General features: G+C 41.3%; 2 protein-coding genes across 3 annotated transcripts; both read left to right on the forward strand.

The window, feature by feature from the left end:
- Positions 1-1059: 1059 nt before the first annotated feature.
- On the forward strand, positions 1060-2308 carry LOC129773092 (uncharacterized protein K02A2.6-like). Its single transcript, XM_055776643.1, has 3 exons — positions 1060-1171; positions 1240-2013; positions 2064-2308. Exons 1-3 carry the CDS (start codon positions 1060-1062, stop codon positions 2306-2308), a joined length of 1131 nt encoding a protein of 376 aa, XP_055632618.1.
- A 2532-nt stretch (positions 2309-4840) lies between these two features.
- LOC129778215 (protein smoothened) lies at positions 4841-16912 on the forward strand. 2 transcript variants are annotated; one of them, XM_055784960.1, is made up of 5 exons: positions 4841-5006; positions 5058-5445; positions 5628-6295; positions 13766-13979; positions 14039-16912. In XM_055784960.1, exons 3-5 carry the CDS (start codon positions 5638-5640, stop codon positions 16224-16226), a joined length of 3060 nt encoding a protein of 1019 aa, XP_055640935.1. In that variant the 5' UTR covers positions 4841-5006; positions 5058-5445; positions 5628-5637; the 3' UTR covers positions 16227-16912. The 2 variants fall into 2 exon arrangements, with proteins under 2 accessions (XP_055640935.1, XP_055640934.1); XM_055784959.1 differs by having other exon boundaries at positions 5071-5445.
- Positions 16913-21085: the final 4173 nt, after the last annotated feature.

A 21085-nucleotide genomic window follows, 5' to 3' on the forward strand; every position in this document is an offset into this window, starting at 1 on the left:
TAGGAAAAACTGAAGAGGAGCATGATAGGAGCCTTCAGCGGGTATTAACGAAGTTTCGAGATTATGGCATTCTTTTAAACCAATCGAAATGCGCATTCAAACTTTCTGAGATCAAATTCTTGGGACACCATTTTAATAAGCAAGGTATACTTCCGTCTGAGGATAAAGTTGAAGCGATTCGAAACTTCAGGAACCCGACTACTGGAGAGGAAGTACGGAGCTTTCTGGGATTGGTTAATTATGTTGGCGCCTTTATTCCGGATTTGGCAACTATCTCTTTTCCTTTACGAGAGCTTACAAAAGCCAAAGAACCATTCAAGTGGGATGTAAATGAACAAAATGCATTTGTAAAACTGGTGGAGCTCATTTCTCAAGTTGAAAACCTATCTCATTTTGATCCTAGTCTGAAAACGAGAGTTGTTGCCGATGCATCCCCCGTGGGTCTCGGGGCAGTCCTCTTACAGTTTCATGAAGGTACCCCAAAAGTTGTATCGTACGCTAGTAAGAGTCTCACGGATACGGAGAAGCGCTACGCCCAAACAGAAACATAAGCTTTGGCTCTGGTATGGGCAGTCGAACGATTTCAAATATATCTTTTCGGCATTAGATTTGAATTGGAAACTGATCATAAACCGCTTGAAGCCATATTTTCTCCGCAATCGAAACCGTGTCTTCGCATCGAGCGCTGGGTGCTTCGCCTTCAAGCATTTAGTTTTGATGTTGTATATCGCAAAGGAAAAACCAACATTGCAGACCCCTTGTCACGCCTGTCGAACGCTGAAGCGAAACCATTCGACCCGGATTGTGATGTCTACGTTCGAAGTGTATTGGAAAATGCAGCAGTTGATGTGTATGAATTGGAAGTGGCGTCCGGAAATGATTTAGAACTGAGTGAGCTCCGAGAGTTCCTAAATCGTGGTGTTTGGAATTATACTTCACAACAAATCAAACCATATCACGCTTTCCGTAACGAATTAGGCAAGGTGGGAGACCTAGTTGTGAGAGGATCTAGATTGATTGTACCGAAATCACTAAGAGATAGAATGTTGAATCTGGCACATGAGGGCCATCCAGGGCGAACTAAAATGCAACAGCGACTTCGACAAACTTGTTGGTGGCCAGGTATGGATGATTCTGTGGTTAGAGTTGTCGATTCTTGTTCCGGATGCAGGTTAGTAAGTCAACCTGAGCGTCCCGAACCTATGCAACGTCGAAAGTTACCTGAATCACCATGGATAGATGTGGCAATCGATTTTCTCGGACCCCTACCTTCAGGTGATTACCTACTCGTCATCATTGATTGTTTTAGCCGATACAAAGAGGTAGAAGTCCTGAGGAAAATAACTGCATGTGAAACGGCTAATCGTTTGGAAAGCATTTTTGTGAGACTCGGTTATCCCCGAACTATTACTCTGGACAATGGGCGTCAATTTGTCAGTAATGAGTTTGATGAATATTGCAAGACTCGGGGAATAGTTCTCAATAGAACAACACCTTACTGGCCTCAAGAGAACGGGTTGGTCGAACGCCAGAATCGTTCTTTGGTGAAACGATTGAAAATCAGTCAAGCTTTGAAAAAGGATTGGAAGCAAGATCTGTTCGCATACTTATCCATGTATTACTCGACACCGCAAAGCACTACAGGAAAGACACCAACCGAATTAATGTATGGAAGGAACATAAGAACCAAGCTACCGTCTCTGCAAGACATAACTACGGCGGTTCCATTCACTGATTTTGCTGATCGTGATCAACAAGCCAAAGAAAAAGGGAAAGAGAGAGGAGATGTTAGACGCAGAGCAAAACCTTCAGGTCTGGTAGTAGGTGATAAGGTTTTGGAAAAAAATTTAATACCTGGTAATAAGCTCACACCGACCTTCAATCCGTCGGTTATGACAGTCACTGCGAAAGAAGGAGCACGAGTTACAGTTGAAGATAATAATAGGAGAGTTTATCAGAGGAACTGTAGTCACCTTAAGAAGCTAGGTTCAGAGCAAAATTATGCAGATAAAGGTAAATCATGCCATTTTTATTTCTGTGTATTTGTTTAAATTTCATTTCAGGCGAAGCTCTCAACGTGATGGCACCGGTCGGTGATCATCATGAAGTCGAACGTCTACGAAGCTCCGAATTACTTATGGAAAGGCCCGATGAAAGTTCAACAACCGCAGCTGATTTATCAAGTGATCCTGCGTCGCCACTTGCGGCTTCGTCCAGTCCAGTCGTCACCATGCCATCAGAAGGAGGAAGGGCCCGCAGGAACACAAAGATGCCAAATCGTTTCAATGATTGTGTCATGGAGTATTAAATTAAACATTTGAATGTTCTTTAATTCCATCTTTTGAGAAGGGGAGATGTGGTGATACATCTGTTCATTATCTGTGACCTATGTAGAGAGAGACGTCAACATGAAAAATAAACAGACGGAAGAGTGATCTTGTAATCGACAGACGCGTGTTTAATTTGCTATACCACAGTTGGAAATTCGTTAAATTTTTAAGAAAAATCTGAATTTTTCCTTAAAAATCTTGGTTCTCAGTATTCTTTCTCCGCTGAAAAGATAAGAAAATCATCATTTTACATTATTTCATTCATAACATATGAAGAATGACCTGGTATAAGTATTGTAATTTACATTTTCAACTAGGCAAACGATGGGTGACACTTCGAATACTGCAGATCCTACTCGTATCGGCCGAACGGAATCCCCTATATTATCAATTATATCAACAAACTTAATATGACATCGATTGCAACAGGGGGTCTTCGTAACCTAATTGGTTGCGTGTCCGCTAGCGAACACAATCATGAGCGTTCATGAGCTCATAACTCAGGACCCTCAACTGGCCATCTTTGTGTGTTATTCTAGCTACTATGTCCAAGCAACAATCATCATGTGTCGGTAATCCCAGTCCCTTATCGCTCACATTACGGTCTGCTGCATCGGTAATTAGTGCTATTTGTAAAATAACAATGGAAGCCTCATATCAACGGTCACGCTGTGTATATAGCCCAACTGTGAACATTCCAATAATGGGAATAATCTTACGCCGAAAAAGGTGACATGTGTCGTTTTATCTGCTGTGTAGCAGATAATATGTGTATCGATAAGATAGGAATAATCTTAAATTGATGTTGAGAACTTCCAATTCTGGCCAAAAATAGTATTCCAACATGTCAAAATAGTATTCCACATGTAAACATGTCATGGACGAAGAAAGACGGTCACTCACTCCTCCGGCATGAAAACCACACCAAACAGTTATTTTTTGCTCCGATATGAGCTGAAGAACTATGTTTCTTTTATTGCGAACTGTTCCGAATCCGCCCATTATGATGAAGGGATTCATTTGAACAGTTCATGAACGAATGGTACTTACCTAGTTTGTGTTGGCATCCCTGAATGAATATACCCTGCGCTTTTTGGTGCATTAAGCCGGGTTCAGACGGTGCGAGTAAACATACGAGTCGGTCTAGTCAGTTACTGCAGTGCAGCTACTCACACCGTGTGAACACATCATGCCAGCTAGTGTCATGTGTGATTCGGTGTGCGAGCTACTTCAAAGTTTTTTGAATTTACTCGCACTCGCATCCCTCAAAACGTCAAAAACAGATTTTAGCGCTCGAATCAGGGATGCCAAATCTTGACATTGTCTTTACATTTCTCTATTTTTAAGATATTTGAAAATATGCGAAGATATTTATAGACTTGAAAATTATTGGAAGAACAAATTAAACCCTCATAGTTTCTAAACGGAATCGTTATTATTTAGTTTTGCACGCTGACGGGGCACGTTTTTTAAAAATAGTTTTCTTGGGGATCTAAATATAAAATCATTATCGGGCACGATTTTAATTCAAAATTCACTCAAAACTTGCAAAAAAGTATTGTTCTAAGAAACAGAATACATATTCGATTTAGAAAAAGTAGATTTTCATTCATTATTTTAGTTTTTGAGGCGTATTAATTGCTCCTGCAAATCTACTAACATTTTTATTTCACAAATTGGTACACGAAGCTGCTGTCAAGGCGAAATAAATCAAATTTTGAAAAATCTTTTAGACTGCCATTTGGAGCACCACATACTTTCGGAATTATTTTAGCTATGGATGCTTTCGAGATTTTAAAAAATTTCGACAATAATCTGAACGATATTCCAGAAGAAAGGCACATCATTTCTAGTTTCACTCTTGTAGGTTTAGCATCCTTCATGAGTGTATCTTGGCGTTATATTTGTGGAGCAATTAAATCCAACAGTTTTCTCACTTTTTCAGGTGTTATTCTCAACACTGCTCTGTACTCTCGGAGATCATCATTGTAGAGTTACTTCAATATTGTATTTGTTGCTTCTTTTCTTTGCATCCAATTTCTGGCCCGAATCCTTTTTTCTTTCTGCTTTTTTCGGATAGTACCTTCAGTATAAAATAAATTCAGCACAAAGTATTTTTAAACACGGCCAGCGTGTGTTTCGCTATAAAATTGTGTAATGATAAATTCAACTGAAAACCTAAGATGAAAACTGCCAATAAAGAAGCCGATTTCGGATCAATCATCTGACAAATTCGGACCTGATTGCTGTTTCTGACTATTTGATGGACATTTGAAAAATCGCCTGGCATCTCTGGTAAACCCGTGTCGTGGTATCTGGTTTCTTGTCAGCAGCTCACATTGTGTGAACGGACAAGGCGAGTCAACCATTTGTCAAGCGAGTTCACCGGGTCAGTAGCTGCTCATTGTGAAGTCAGCTACTAGCAACGTATAAATGGGCCTTTAGTGTTCACACTGCGCTTCACAAACAAATGAAGAAGCAGACCATAATAAAATGTCAAAAACCGTTGAAATTTCATCTTTCTTTCATATCGCAGGTTTACTTGGTTTATTTCGTTTATTTATTTCGTGAGATTCTTATTAGTACTCATTCTTCGGAAAGAGCTCGTGGGTGGTCTCTTCAATTGGTGTTTGTGTGCTCCAAGGAAGAGGGTAGCCATTAACAGTAATATACCAGGTAGGAAAACTTAAGCAACAAACGTTCGCTTCTTTTGTGAATCCTGTCAAGTTTTCGATTTCAGTTTTGAATTCGGCGGATTACGGACAAGTTTGCTATTCCAGTATCATTCCAAGCTAGGCTGAAAATGTGTTCATTTAAGTCGCAATGCAATGAAATGACAAAACCCCAAATGGGTAGCTGTTGATTGAAACTATTAATTGTCGTGGGTGTTCGGGAGCAGTTTGTGAATTAATGCTTCCTACTGGTGTCCACCGCTCGAGTAGCACAATTAGTAATTAATTAATTAATATGCATATCAGATGCAAGCTCAATGAAATTGACGTGCGATTATATTGAGGCGGCTTGTTTATGCAGAGCGAAATTGTGGAACGAAAACCGGAGAGTCCATCACGAAGGAAGAAGCGGTTGACGCTAGGTCGCATTTGGTCGAATAATTGTAAGTTTTATTGTTATTGTTGGCTTACTGACATCAACAAATTATTATTTGTACGTTAAAATGTGCGCAATGTTTAGTTTATTGAACAGACATTTGGAAGAAGGAAGACAATTTAGTATTTATAATATAATTTATGTTTTAGTATCTAATTTCACCCGAAACGCATTTTCATTCCTTTCCAGATCTAATGAAATGGCAGGAAACATTGTACTTCTAGTACTGATACTCGTTCTTGGGTGTCAATTGGAGGCAAAGGAATACACTTCCTCAACGAATCTCATAAGTCCTTCTGATTCTCCAAGATTAGAATCAATTAACGGAACGCGAAGCTATCGCATGCATGGCAAAAAGGGCAAAGACGATAAAACTTGGTTCGATGGGCGAGAAATGCGTTACATCTATTGTGTACGTCCAGCAAAATGTGAAGCAATTCGACACAAGTCCTGTCTGGGTTCTCCACTTCCTTACTCTTCAATCAGTCTAGATCTCACGGATTCATTCAGTCAGGAACAAACACACGATAAGCTGTACCAGTACAATGCTTTGCGACATGTCCCCAAGTGTTGGGCAGTTATACAGCCGTTTCTTTGTGCGGTGTTCACGCCCAAATGTGAGAAGATCAACGGTGAGGATATGGTTTATTTGCCTTCACTGGAAATGTGCAAAATAACACTGGAACCATGTCGACTGTTGTATAACACGACTTATTTTCCTGAGTTCCTAAAATGTAATGAAACGCTGTATCCCTCCAAGTGTAACAACGATGTTCGGGAAGAGATGAAATTCAATGCAACAGGGCAGTGCCTGAAACCACTTGTAGCGGCCGATTCTCCTGCGAATTATTATAAAGGTTGGTACCGTTTTGTGTCAAATTCCGAACACTTCATTTTTAAATTGTAATCATTAATTACGAACGTAACGAACGTAAATTATTAGGGAGAAAACCCTAATATTCTTTGGTCTATATGCTTTATTTCACACAAGTTGTTTAGTTGTTTTTACTATTTGATTTACTGTTTTCCTGTAAAGTGTTAGAAATGAACAAGTGATCATTAACCTTCCTTTTGGGGAGCTAGAAGCTGTTGCTTGTCATGCAAACATCAGAGGCAAAGACGGGTCTAATATTTTGTGAAAAGGAACAAAACTATCACTTTTCACGAAAATATGAGAACCACTATATCGGGTTGGCATGGAATAGCTGTATTAGTATAAAATTATACTTAAAATTCGGCTCCTTTGAACTTATGTAACTGATCCTTTGAAAAAAAAAGTATTAAAAAAAGATCATCAATGAAGAAATTTTCATAAAAATTCATATTGAAGTAGTGTTCGTAATATGAATCAAATTTTTACGCATGATTCAAATTCCGGAAAACAATATTTTCGAACAAATACAGTAGTAGTTCACTTATTTGGCTAAAAGGACAGTCCAGTTCTGGAGCAACAATCGAAAAGGAGCTAACACCATCTGCAGACAAATGTGCGTAAGCCATATTCTCGCAAATAGTGGACCGCACACGCAAGCCAACTAGAGTAAAATTGCCTTTTTATCAGGTTTTCATCTAAAACGATAATAACTAAACCGGATATCTGAAGTAAGTCTACGGAAAAGGTCGAAAACAGAAAATCGAAGGACAGGAAGACTTCGAACTGCAGTGAGGATGTATAACATTCCTGTAACAACGCTTTACGATTGGACAAAACACTGTTAATTGCAGTGACTCTGCCGGAAAATCCACTGTTTTGTCATCCACTGAAGAGCAAGAGATTGTGAGCTGGCTATAAGACATGGCCGCCGCAAGTCACCCATTCTGTGAAGAGATATTCAAAATCAACGTGGTCCAGTTAGCTAAAAATCTGGGTAAAGCAGAAACTTGAAACTTGAAACGACATTCTACCATCTCGAAACGAATGGCAAATTCGTATCCAAAAGGAGTTGGACGAACCGATAGTGGCAGGATGAATTCTGGAGCATTCTACGAGTAGATGACCAACGTAATCTATCCTTTATTGGTCAAACAAAATGTTTAGATTCCGATAGTTATTTTTGTCGATGGTCATCGCTCCCATGCGACTTTCAACACGATTCAATTCTGTAAAGATCGCGGCATTATTTTAGTCTGTATGTCTCCAAACCTCGTTTTTTATTCCATCTGTTTATTTTATTAGGCTCATTTAGTAATTTAGCTGTAACAGAGCCGAATATATTCGTGTACATTTTATCTCATGTTGTATATTACACAGTAGCCATTCAGGCGTAAGAGTATTCCTATTCTATCGATACACATCACCTTTTCACGTCGCCTTTTTTCGGCGTAAGAATATTTATATTGTTCGAATGTTCACAGTTGGACTATATACACAGCGGGACTGTTGATATGAGGCTTCCATTATTGTGTTATAAATAGCACAAATTACCGCTTCAGCAGACCGTAATGTGAGCGGTAAGGGACTGGGATTACTATCACATGATGATTGTTGCTTGGACGTAGTAGCTAGAATAACACACACAGATGGTCAGCTGAGGGCCCTGAGTTAGGAGCTCATGATCGTTCACTGAGTAGCGGACCCAAATGATATCAAATCTCGTTATGGATCCATGATCTAGACATAATAGTACGTGGTAAGTTCGACGACGTGATATCGATCAGGATGCAGATGACCCTAAACCTTACACAATCATGGTGTATCACAGAGCATAAATTCCTCAAAACCACAATTATTCCTTTCACCAAAAAGAAAAAAAACAGCATTTGCAGTCTTTGCATCTTGAGGAAGAGGAAATAAAATGCAGCGCTTCTGTGAAATATCTAGGCGTAATCCTAGATGCTAAACTAAGCTGGAATGCAAACTTAGATTCAATCATCAGTAAGGCTAATACAATCCTATGGGCATGTTCTAAAATGATAGGCAGAACATGAGGTCTTAAACCAAGAATGGTTATGTGGGTCTACACAGCCATTGTGCGGCCTAGGATATTCTATGCCTCATTAGTATGGTGGCAAAAGACTGAGGAGACTGTAGCTACAAAAGGTTAAACAAAATATCAGAACAGGTGCTGGAGGGTATGGTCCTAGAACTCAAATCTCCATAGCTATGGGAAACTGGCTAACAGTTTTTCAGGCATAAATAGTGCTCTTCAAAAATTATCTGGGAATGCATTTGCCTTTTACGGTAACTCAATCAGATAAGTTCGGTACAATTGTACTGGATTCCTGGCCATTGCGGTATAGAGGGAAACGAACAAACAGATAAACTTGCCAGACGTGGCTCAAGCTCACCTTACACTGCTCTAGAACAATTCTGTGGAATTTCTAACTGTGTGTTGAAGAGTGGAAGAAGGAATGTGTTGAAGGAATGAGAAGATCGGGAAGTGATGGCCAATTGGATGTCTGAACAATTTAAACAACAAACAAAAAATATCACTCCGAGTATTAACAAATGCTGAGTTTTAATGTAAGGTGCGAGGGCTTAGCATTAGCATTAGCTTAGCATTCTCACATTTGATATACTAGTAACATTGTCATGTAATGCTGGGGATGTTTTGGCAGCACGATACAGCGAACATTTGTATGACAGCGCCCGCTCCATGCTTCGTTCAGTGCAGACTCTTGAGAAGATAAACGTATTTTCCGTGCTAGTCGATATACGTGTCGATTGGCTCTTCAGCTGTGGCGTGTGTTGCCTTGCATTGTTTGGCCCCGCGGACCGTGCATATTTACACTTAATAAGAAAGACCTCAGTACATTTTCTGGTTTTATAACAGGACACTGTCCGAGCGAATACCACCTTTATTACAAGATGATGTTTGTCGCTTTCGTCAAGCCGAAACGAAACCTCGGAATATTTGCTCTGTAATTGCTCTAGTAAGACGCAGACTTCAACACCTTGATGAGGCTATTCTGGAGCCCAAAGAAGTTCGGTGTGTGTCGCCGATCAGGATCATAAATTTCATCAAACAGATTATTCCAGATTATCACCTATTTCGCTATAGCTTTCAGTCTACTTCTTGATATTCATCAATAAGCAGTAGATAAGCTTGAAGTCTAGTGGAACAGAATTTGACATACCACAATAGTTCAAAATAATGGACACAGTGTTTCACACCAGGATTGGGCAATCTTGGATCGACATTTTTTTCGATATTTTGAAATTTTTTTTTGTAAATTTGTTATTCAGTGAAAATTGGTTTAAATGTAACCAAAATTGTGACCATTTAGGATGGTGACATGAGGTCCAGCCAAAAAGGTTCTTTTCTAGAACTGGGACTACAACCACAATTTCGGCTGAATGCCATACGTATGGCACGATTGGATTTTATCAATCTAGATCGCGGAGTTCTAGACGAATATTAGTTGTTGAATTCCTAATAATAATTTTCAATTAATTCATTTAATTAAATGACTCCATGAGGGTACAAGATGAACGCCCTAGAAAATATTTTTTTTTCGAGTTTTCAAGTTATTTTGTGGCCTTCATACTGAGAATCAAAATAAATAAGTTCTTATTTTGATTCTGTCAAACCGTTTTTTTTTTCATGTGTGTTGTGTTCATGGGTTTTTGTTTTGTGGAGAGCTGATGATTCTCGTGCTGACACGCGTGTCGCGGTGACTCCTTAAGGCCGTTTTATATTATCCAGCACGTAGCGTAAACGGCACGTACCGACATGGGCAAACAAATACATGATGTATTCATATTATCAGGCGTATAAACTTCTCTGTGCGGACCGGCAGCGCAGACGGAGCGGAGAAATTTGTTTTCGGAGCAAGAGAGTAAATTCGCGTTGACGAAATTGAACCAAGCGTAGCTACTGGTGATTGAATCGATGTCGTACCGAAGAGCGACGAACGCACCCATACCACGAACTTCGTTGGATTTATATGTATGGTGCTACTCGCCCGTGTAGTTCGTGCCCGGCACCGGCAAAATATTCTTTTCGAGAATTCCTTCATGCATTTGTCTGAAACGTGCTGTGTGTGATCGGAGCCGTTTAGCTAAATATACGCATACACATTTGAAACACACACAATTATATTTGTTTTGCATGAAACGTGCCGTGCCGGTTACGCTACGTGCCTGATAATATAATATTACCTTTATCCGGTGGCCTTATCTGGAAAGAAGGAGAGCGGTGTGACGGTATCGCTGTGCCCTGCATGTATTTGAGAGCTTTTTATGTTATGATTAGGTCGAAAAACTGCTTGCATGGCTAAAAATTTCCCTCTAAGTTTCCCTGTATGTCTCCTTCTCACATACATAAGATGGTTTGTATTGGTATTGTTTGGGATACAAAGTGAGTGTGTGTGTTTTTGTTTACACATCGGTTTCTACTCCATAAGTGTATGTGTGCGTGTGATTAATGTTCACTTCACGGTGAAAACGAAATGAAGTGCATATAACCTTGCATACAAAGCATTTCGTTTTCACCATGAAGTGACGTTCGTGATCAGACCATTTTCCACACGGAAAGTCTGTAAATGTCTTCACTTATTTTGCCATGTTTTTGCAGTGAGTCTGCAGAATGAGGTGCGTCACAATGTATCTCTTGTAGTTCGGTTGTGGTTGGTTGGTGGTGTGATGCAGTGTGGGACATTTTTTGTGTTTAAAAAGGAGCTACAAAGGTATTTTGCATAGTGTTGCACTGCCGGGCATCTACCGACGAAATATACGATGCGATGCGTCGTGGGGTGCTTCATTCTGTAGGACTTACTGTAAAGACATGTAGAGACAGATCGTTCCTTTTCTTTCGTGTGTTCGTGTTTATGTGCGTAGAATGGAATTCCTGAAATTCCTGTTAACGAATTGAAAACATTCACCCACAAATAGTACTTTTAGTTTAGATTAACTATTTTAGTTTCAGTATTGTATCATTCACCGATATGAGAGGTACGCGTCGCTATTGGAGTTCGATAAAAAGAACGTTCTAAAACCTTCGGAGCTCTCTCGGTTACCTTCTCAGGTTTCTCACAGTTAATTCTTCGCCGTTGCCTTTAAATTTCTATAAAAGTACTTGCGAAAAAAAATATTTAGACGGTCCAATAAATTTTACAGGTTTACCTTGTCAGGTTACCTAGAGATAATCTCTGTGTTGTGACATATAAAATTTTCGGAATGTAGATTCGTCAAGTGGTCGATAGTTCACGTTTACATAATCACTCACCTCAGTGAATCCTGATTCTCAACCCTCCCCACTAACAACTGTCCCTTCCATAATATTCGCTAGGGAACCACGCTATAGAGGCGACCCTTCTGGCCTTCGGGCGGCGAATATCATACTAACATTCCTTCCCTTCCCTTGGTAACTGTAAGGACGTGGCCGGCGTCGTTATTGACCGTTTAAAGCTCGAATCACCGAAACATGCAAAATAAGAATGATTTGCTAGTCCCAAGCGTCATTCTGTGTGTTCTTTGTGCAATTTGGTTGGTTCAGGTCAATCACGGAGAGCAACTACGAATTGTACAGTCTACCCAACCTCAAGCTCAAACTCAAGCTTCATACTGAGAATCAAAATAAAATACCTTCGATTTTAGAATAGAAATGTGAAATGTTGTAAATGTTGTAAAAAGGCATACAATTTTTCAAAGATCAATTTTATGTAATCGATTTATTCAGCGAATCGATTCCTATGCCGTTTAAAAAATCGATTCGTCAAGATCGATCTTGTTCTAAAGAATTCGAGTTCACACCCAACAGGGGAAAAAAGCGCTCATTTCGTTCAATCACTAGACGTTTCATTTTTCAAACCAATGAAGGCTGCCTGGGATACTACACTCATTAAGGGGTTCTTTGGAAATGGAGCTACAATGAATCAAAGAAGATTTCGCTCCACTGTCAAACAGACCCTTAGAGTCAATGAAAAATATAGAACAAATAATAATCAATGGAAGGGGTTCTTCGTAGCCTAATTGGTTGCGTATCCGCTACTAAGCGAACGATCGTGAGCTCAATACTCAGGGCCCTCAACTGACCATGTTTGTGTGTTATTCTAGCTACTACGTCCACGCAACAATCATCATGTGATAGTAATTTCAGTCCCACACCGCTTACATTAGGGTCTGTTGAATCGGTGATTAGTGCTATTAATAACACAACAATGAAAGCCGCATATCAACTGTCCCGTCGTTCACGGTCTGTGAACATTATAACAATAGTAATATTCTTACGCCAATGTGTAATTTAGAAGTCTTATCAGTTAAGTCGGTGACAAAATGGTGTTCGATATTTGAGACAAATGTAATCAAACATAGATGCAGTTAATCCATCTGCTCCGCTGATGACGTAGACATTGTCGGCAGAACATTTGAGACGATAACTGAACATTACACCAGACTTAAGCACGAAGCAGAGAGAATTGGACTGAAAATCAATGCATTTAAAACCAAATACATGCTGGCTTTCGGATCCGAACACGACAGGACCCGATTAGGTAGAAGTGTAATGATCGACGGCGATGAGTTCGAGGTAGTGGACCAATTTGTCTACCTTGGCTCAATGGTAACATCTGACAATGATACCAGCCGCGAGATCCGGAGACGCATCATCAATTGTTGTACCTACTATGATCTCCACAAACATTTAAGGTCAAACAGACTTAGCAGTCGTGTGAAATGTTCCCTGTACAAAACGCTCATAAGACCGGTTGTCCTCTACGGGCACGAGACGTGGACAATACTCGAAGAGGACCTGTGAGCACTCGGAGTCTTTGAACGGGTGTTAAGAACCATCTTCGGCGGTGTACAGGAGGACTGCGTATGGAGGCGAAGAATGAACCACGAGCTCACGCGACTCACCGGCGAACCCAGCATCCAGAAAGTGATCAAAGCTGGAAGGATACGTTGGGCAGGACATGTTGCAAGAATGTCGGACAACTATCCTGCAAAAATAGTGTTCATCGGGAATCCGGCTGGTACGAGACGACGAGGAGCACAACGAGCAAGGTGGTTAGACCAAGTGGAGCATGACATGGTTAGCACGGGGTGCCCGCGGAATTGGAGAGAGATAGCCACGAACCGAGTTAATTGGAGAAAATTTGTGAATCAGGCCATGTTGTAAAGACGTTAAGCCAAAATAAATAAATAAATAGTAATCAAACATATTTTTACTATTTTACCAGCAATATTTGTATTTTTAAATCATCTTTTATTGTAATCAAATGAAAAAAAGGGTTTTTCTGTATCCAAAAATCAAATTAATTTCGTACCAATTTGAGTATTGAAACACTGTTTAATGATCAACAAAGTTTGAGTGTTCGGAATTTGAGGCAAAACTGTAGTTAGGGTGGAAATCAGAGCCAAAAAACTTTTTTTCCTTTTTTTTTAGATATTGAAGGCTGTGGGTTGCAGTGCAAGGATCCTCTGTACACCGATCACGAGCATCGTCAGATTCATAAGCTGATCGCCTGGGGAGCAGCAGTGTGTCTAGCGTTCAATCTGTTCACGATTGCCACTTTCGTCATCGATTGGCACAATGCCAATAAATATCCTGCCCTGGTGATCTTCTACATCAATTTTTGCTTCATGGTGTCATGTGTGGGGTATTTCTTCTGTGAGCCAACTGATACTATTGGAAATACTGAAATTATTGTAATTCCAGATGGCTGGCACAGTTCACACCTGGTGGACGCGAAGACATTGTGTGCCGTAAGGATGGCACATTGCGCAGCTCGGAGCCAAGCGCTGGGGAGAACTTATCCTGCATCATCGTGTTCATCTTCGTGTACTATTTCCTCATCGCTGCGATGGTTTGGTTCGTGATCTTCACGTACGTGTGGCACATGAGCTTCAAGGCGATCGGAAAGATACAGGATCGAATCAGTAAGAAGGGATCGTACTTCCATTTGATTGCGTGGTCCTTGCCTCTGGTGCTGACGATTACGATCATGGCTTTGAGTGAGGTTGATGGAAACCACATAGTTGGGATCTGTTTTGTGGGCTACGTAAATCATCCCATAAGGGGAGGTTTTCTTCTGGGTCCAGTGGTTTGCGTGCTTATTATTGGCGGATACTTTCTGGGACGGGGGCTATTGACGTTAATTAAGTTGAAAATTTCCAGCAAGGAAATTATTTCAGCTCGTGCTAGCAAAAAGATTCGTCAGACGATCGTTCGAATGGGAATCTGCACCATGTTTACGTTCGTGTTTATCGTAGCAACGATTTTCTGCCACTTACACGAGTTTAAAAATAGTGAGAGCTGGTCAATAGCATTGAGAAATTACATTATTTGCCAAATATCGTCAACATACACGGACGTGACGAGTGCGTGCAAGATTCAGCATCGACCAAGCGTTGCTATCCTCCAAATACATTTGATTTGTCTGTTCGCGTCCGGTATTGTGATGTCATCGTGGGTGTGGACAAACTCGACCCTGGAAACCTGGGGTCGTTATTTTCGGAGGCGCTTCAGACCAGACGTCGAGGAACCAGTTAGATTGCAAAAACATAAGGTGATCGCACAGGCATTCGCGAAACGAAAGGAATTCCAAGATCAGGGCCGGTTGTCGATTTCCTTCCACAACTTTCACACCGATCCGGTTGGGCTGAAGTTTGACATTAATTCGTCTGCTGGAAGTCACGACTTCAGCTCGACCTGGGCAAACAATTTGCCTCGGTTCGTAAACCGACGGTATGCGTTGACAGGTGCTGCAACGAGCTCTAGTCACGATCCAAGGAAAAATTCAATGGACTCGGAAATAAGTTTCAGCGTGCGACACGTCTCCGTGGAATCGAGAAGAAATTCAATCGATTCTCAGGTGTCGGTTAAAATCGCCGAGGTGAAGACGAAAGTGGCCAGCCGCAGTCGAACGGGTGTAGGTGGCAAACATAGGCAGACGAAACGGCACCAAAGACGACCCGATTTTGCCTCTGCTAACCGTCGGTACAGCCGTAAGGAAAGCAGTACTTCAGTGGAATCTCAAATAATCACCGCGATTCAAAAGGGTAGACACACCTCTAGTGGTAACAGTCACTTCTTCGGTGCCACCAACATGCAGCGAAGGACCGGCATCGGTGGGATGGATGCAGATCAACTAAACGATTTCATTTCTAATGAAAAGCTTCTGCTACCATTTCTACACCAACCAGGATTGACCACATCGGAGGACGATAATGCATCGAACGCGTCATTCAAAGTGCAAGATTCGAAATTTGGTGTAATTCTCAAACAAATCGAAGCAGGTGGAACAATGAACAGAGGTGACTCACACAACACAGGTTGCCAAACAGAGGACTATCACTCCAGTGATGACGAGAAAGTTAACCTGAAAAATGACACTCGCGACGATTTCAGTAATGTGAAGGAAGTTGCAAAAAGCAGTAAGTTGACTAAAAACCATTCCCGAGCCAGCCAGAAGAGCCAGCGGGGCGATAAGAAAGAAAAACGAGAACGGGAACGCGAAAAAGAACTGGAACTGATTGAGCGGAGCAATGCAACCGATTTTAATGACTCGTTTGCGTCTTATTGTTCGGAATTGTTCCCCTTGAAGGTAAACGATTCATACTCGGGAATCTCAGTCACTAAAACCCACTCGCGCAACTCGAAGCGCAGTTGCGATGTAGGCATTCAAGCGGATGCACACGAAATCGCCACCCAAACTATGTCCTCTTTCGAATTCAGTGAAAAGGCTATCAAGAATGAAGAAAATGAGGATATCTATACCGAAAATCATCAACTTCTGGGGGCAAAGCTCAAGCCACAATTGAGTTCGGTACGAAAACGCGACACTGTGGACGTTAGCTTGACCGAAGCGGAAAAATTGAAACTATTATTACTGCCGTCCAAGTGAAAAATCATCATTTTATCTCACATCTGAATACTCTTTTTTTATTTAGCATTATAAGAATCACAAACATATTTTAGCTATTCTTTACAGAGTAAGCGATTGAGTTCGAGCATTTTCCATGAAATTAATTCATGAATGGAACAAATAATCTTACGTTAGTCGTGAATTTACCTCACCGTCGTTGGAAATTGAATCTCTGAAAGCGATTCCATAGCGATTCAGGCGGCACAAACTATCTATCTTGTTGATTGGTGCCTTTTCGACGAAAAAAAAATCATTAACACACAAACAACGAGAAATCAAAGAGAAACGCATTTACAGCCAAACCAGCAAGTTTACTAATACGAGACAATCGATCTAACAATAAGGTTTAAGACTGATTTTAACCGAAATACAGAAAGCAATGAAAAACGCGGATCCTTCCTGTACAGAAATATCAACTCTAATGGAAAGTTGAAACATCTTTTAATGTGCTATGAATTATGAGAAATAAACACAAATGAAAAAAAGCAACGAAATGTTTAGGCATAGCAAACTTTTTGCAACGATGAAGACTATTTTATATATGCATATTTTTAGAGTTATAAACTACGCTTTGAAGCTTTCTTCGTGTTGCGGTACGCCACCAGGGAAGCAGAGTTTTATCCGAGAGTGAAATAGAATAATTGTATGTTGGATTAAAGATCGAATATCTTTAGATAATCTTAAAATTGCTTCCGAAATCCCTAAGGCTTTATATAAAACTAGCTACCGCCCATAATTGATATTTTGATTTAAATAATTTCGAACGCTCACGTTTCTGCAGAAAATATTCTCTGTACGCAATCTGTATTCGCGGTATATATTTTCTTTTTTGGCTTATAAATCTGACGTATCAAACCTGATACTGACTGTTCAAATCCGTTGTTCCGTTCTCGAGAAATGGACACCAAATCATGTTTGTTATATAGATTATTCGGTTCCCGGGATAAATCGCCCCAGCCTATTTCTAGCCTACTTCACTTTTTCTGAACGGTCGTTTCGGTTGCAGTTGTTCTCTGATGCGATTTATTTCGGTCACGGTGATGCCCATAGTCTGCATGGAAAGGACGTGTACGATTGAAGAATCAGAGGCTGGAATTCTCGAAGTTAGGACAAAAATTGGTATACGAAAACATAGATTCCCAGAATCCAGCCTGTAGTCATATCGAAACCCTATCAGGTAGCACTGTAAATCTAGAATCTGTGACTACAAACATGAAACCGGTTCTCGGACACATGAGACGAGATCCGGGAATGTTGTACAGGATAGCTAATTCAACATCGTAAAAACCGACGACAACGAATCAGCCCCAAATCCCTACCACAGATCTTCCAGCGATTACCGTTAAAATTGGTCACATCTTTCCGGTGATAATCATCACAACTTTTCTACGAAATCAACGAATTTTTAACTTGCGAAACTCGCTAGTAAATATTCTGCGGAATATCATAGGCTCAATCCTCCTCTTAGCTGACATCAACGACCACCGTGGGACAGCATCAACCAACACTGACGCGGAATCAATATCCTAAAAGTCATGGAAAGCAAATTTAGCTGTGCTGAACGACGGGTCGCGCGCCCTCACCGGGACGGCGATAGACCTGAGCTTTTCCAGTCCCAACCTGATTCCTCGGATGATGGACTTACATTGATCCGATTGGTAGCGACCACTCTACTACTCCATCATCGTATGATGTTACGAAAAATCCTCGAAGCTCACCCGATGGTCAGTATGAATATACGACTATGTAGATTGGGCAGCCTAACAAGCTAATATCGACGACCTGGCTCTAAAACGCTGAGGCAACTCATAGATGATATAATCGATACCGCCTCAACATTGATGTCCATGAGTAACTCGGTCCGTAAGATAGATAATTGTCGGATATGCCCTGAGGTAAAAGTCGCAGTCAAGGCGAAGGGCTGTACGAGTTGCCGAACGAATACCTGCTAATAGCGCATATTAAGACCGGCAATTACGATAGACAGGACATATCATCCATTTCTTTCACTCCTCCGGTTACTATTCGATGGCACAGATCCTGACTAAAGGGTGTGTCACATCAAATTGCATCACGGAAAAAACGCTGTAGAAATTTAATTTTTAGGAATTATATCTTCAGTTTGCGCTTATAATCAGATAAGAGTGTATAGATCACGTTGGCCATGCTTCACTGTCAATTTTTCGTAAATTTGGAAAAATGTCGTCGAACGAAAAAGAGCGTCGTGAATTAATCCTGTACACTCATTTCGAGAATCCGGAGTTGTCACATCGGGACATCGGTAAGATGCTGGGAATCGTCCAATCCACGGTCAGCAGAGTACTAAAACGATACTTCGAGAACCTAACCATCGACCGGAAGGTGAAGAACGGCAAAAATGGATGCTCCGTCAGTGAAAAAGATCACAAGCGCGTAGTTAAGCAGTTTAGACGTGATCCGAGAAGTTCGGTCCGGGATGTCGCCAATAAGCTGAATTTGTCATGTTCATTCGTCCAGCGGACCAAGCAGCGGGAGGGCCTGCGTACATACAAGGTTCAGAAGGCTCCTAACCGCGACGAAAGGTAAAACATGGTGGGGAAGACGCGAGCCCGGAAGCTGTACACCGAAATGCTGACGAAGCCGCATTGCCTGGTAATGGACGACGAAACCTACGTCAAAGCGGACTTTCGTCAGCTGCCGGGCCTGTTGTTCTTCTCCGCAGAGGACAAATTCAGCGTTCCGGAGGAGATTCGCAAGCAGAAACTATCCAAGTTTGTCAAAAAGTACATGGTGTGGCAAGCGATCTGCTCTTGCGGAAAGCGGAGCGCCCCCTTCGTGATGACCGGCACGGTAAACGGGCTGGTTTACCTTAAGGAGTGCCTACAGAAGCGCTTACTACCACTATTGAAGCAGCACGACGGCCCGACCAGCCGGATCTCGCTTCGTGCCACTATTCAAAGGACGTGTTGGAGTGGTACGAAGCCAACGGGGTCACCTTCGTGCCAAAGGAAATGAACCCGCCCAACGCGCCGGAGCTTCGCCCAATAGAGAAATATTGGGCGATTATGAAGCAGGCCCTCCGGAAGAACCCAAAAGTTGTCAAATCGGAGGCGGACTTCAAGAGAAAATGGTTTTCTGTTCAAAAAAAATTACAACCTGACGTTGTACAGAACCTTATGGACGGGGTAAGGAAGAAGGTGCGAGCATACGGGCTTGGGATCGAAGTATGAATAAAAAGAAAATGCCAAAAGTTGTTTAATAGTTTTTATTTTACTGTCTGAAATTTTCAAAAGGATCGGTCTACTGGGCGAATTTCTACAGCGTTTTTTCCGTGATGCAATTTGATGTGACACACCCTTTATCAATCGGTACATACACTGTAGAAGTTATGCCCCACCGCATATTAATGGCCTCCTTAACTTCATCCCCCGGTATAGTCCTCTTTAACGCTGCCTTGTTTCCATCTTTCGATCACCTCGCGTTCGTTCGTCAAGATACCTTCTTCTTCGATCCTGCACATTTCGGCCCGTGGCACAAAGCTTTTGTGCGAGGCGTTTAATTTCTTGGAGAACTTCTGCGATTTTCAATCCAATATAGCTCCATCTCCTCACAAGCTTTCTCTTCCAGGCGGTGCTTTTTCCCCGAAAGTGTTGTTATTGTTCATCGTTTCACCGAGGTACTCATTGGATCATGACTGCGTGTATGATGTAAGGAAACGAAATGCCCTAGTTTGGCAGTCTTTGTAGACTTTTTGCTCCTTTGGAGCTATTCAAATTGGTTCAAACGACTCCTCCTCTCTGGAGCCACCAATGTTATCCGAGGGAACTTTTTCACTGGATTTTGCAAGTCTTGAAGATCCGAGACTTCGTAATCCGACGGCTCCAGAAAGGTCCGCCGAAGCGAAGCTATTTTTCAGATTTGGGATTTCTTGTGGTTTTATCTTATTCCGTACGTGGCGCCTGGTTGCCAACGCTGATCGAGGATTTTGGATTAAGAATAACTGCTTTCCGAACATAGGATTGAACTTGATCTTTAACAATTGCTTTCCGAATTGATCTGTTTGATTGAAGGATTTGAACTGATTTCCTGGGCAAGAATCCTGACTATTTATACAGAAATTCTCACTCATGCCTAAATCTATAAGGAGAGAAAAAATGTCCTTTTCCTACTCACATAACCGAAACCGCATCGGTTATCTGCCTGCCTAATCGCTACATGAAATTCATCCCATTTGTTCCGATCCGTTGTCACTAAAAGGGGCCAGCAAAGGAATCCCTATCTATATTTTTTGTTCTTATCTCTACGCCACCCGCGTAGGATCCTAAATAAATATGTTGTTCTTTGTCCTATTTCTTCTCTGAAATTCGCGCTCATTCCATACCCGATAAGGGGCGAGACCTAAACAAAGCCTGCTTCCCACGAAAAAGGTTTAAGTGGGAAACATCTGGCTAATTGCCAGCAATAAAATATTTACATCTATTTCTTCGCTTAGCGCACTATCGCTTAGCATTCTATTTTATTTGCCGTTCCTTCTTTGAAGCTATACAAACAGAAATTGAAGGAGAGGAATAAACACGTGGTTCTATTATGATACCGTTTCCTCCGTTCTCTATCTTGTGTACCTGCGCTGCACTATCTATAAGTAACACGAGCCATACAAAGGATCGTGCAGGTCGCATAAAAGTATTTCTTAAGTGTTATTGCCCTGATCATATTTTTTTTAGCTTTGGATTCTTATTCATGCTTTTGCGCTTAATTGCACTTGATACTCCGGCCTAATTAGCTGAGCTGAGTCCGTAAGCCGCCCGATGGTGGATTGGTTACCCGATCTTCACTAGGGTTACTTATACCAACAACCT

This window comes from Toxorhynchites rutilus, chromosome 3, assembly GCF_029784135.1.
Source record: "Toxorhynchites rutilus septentrionalis strain SRP chromosome 3, ASM2978413v1, whole genome shotgun sequence".
Classification (NCBI taxonomy): domain Eukaryota; kingdom Metazoa; phylum Arthropoda; class Insecta; order Diptera; family Culicidae; genus Toxorhynchites; species Toxorhynchites rutilus.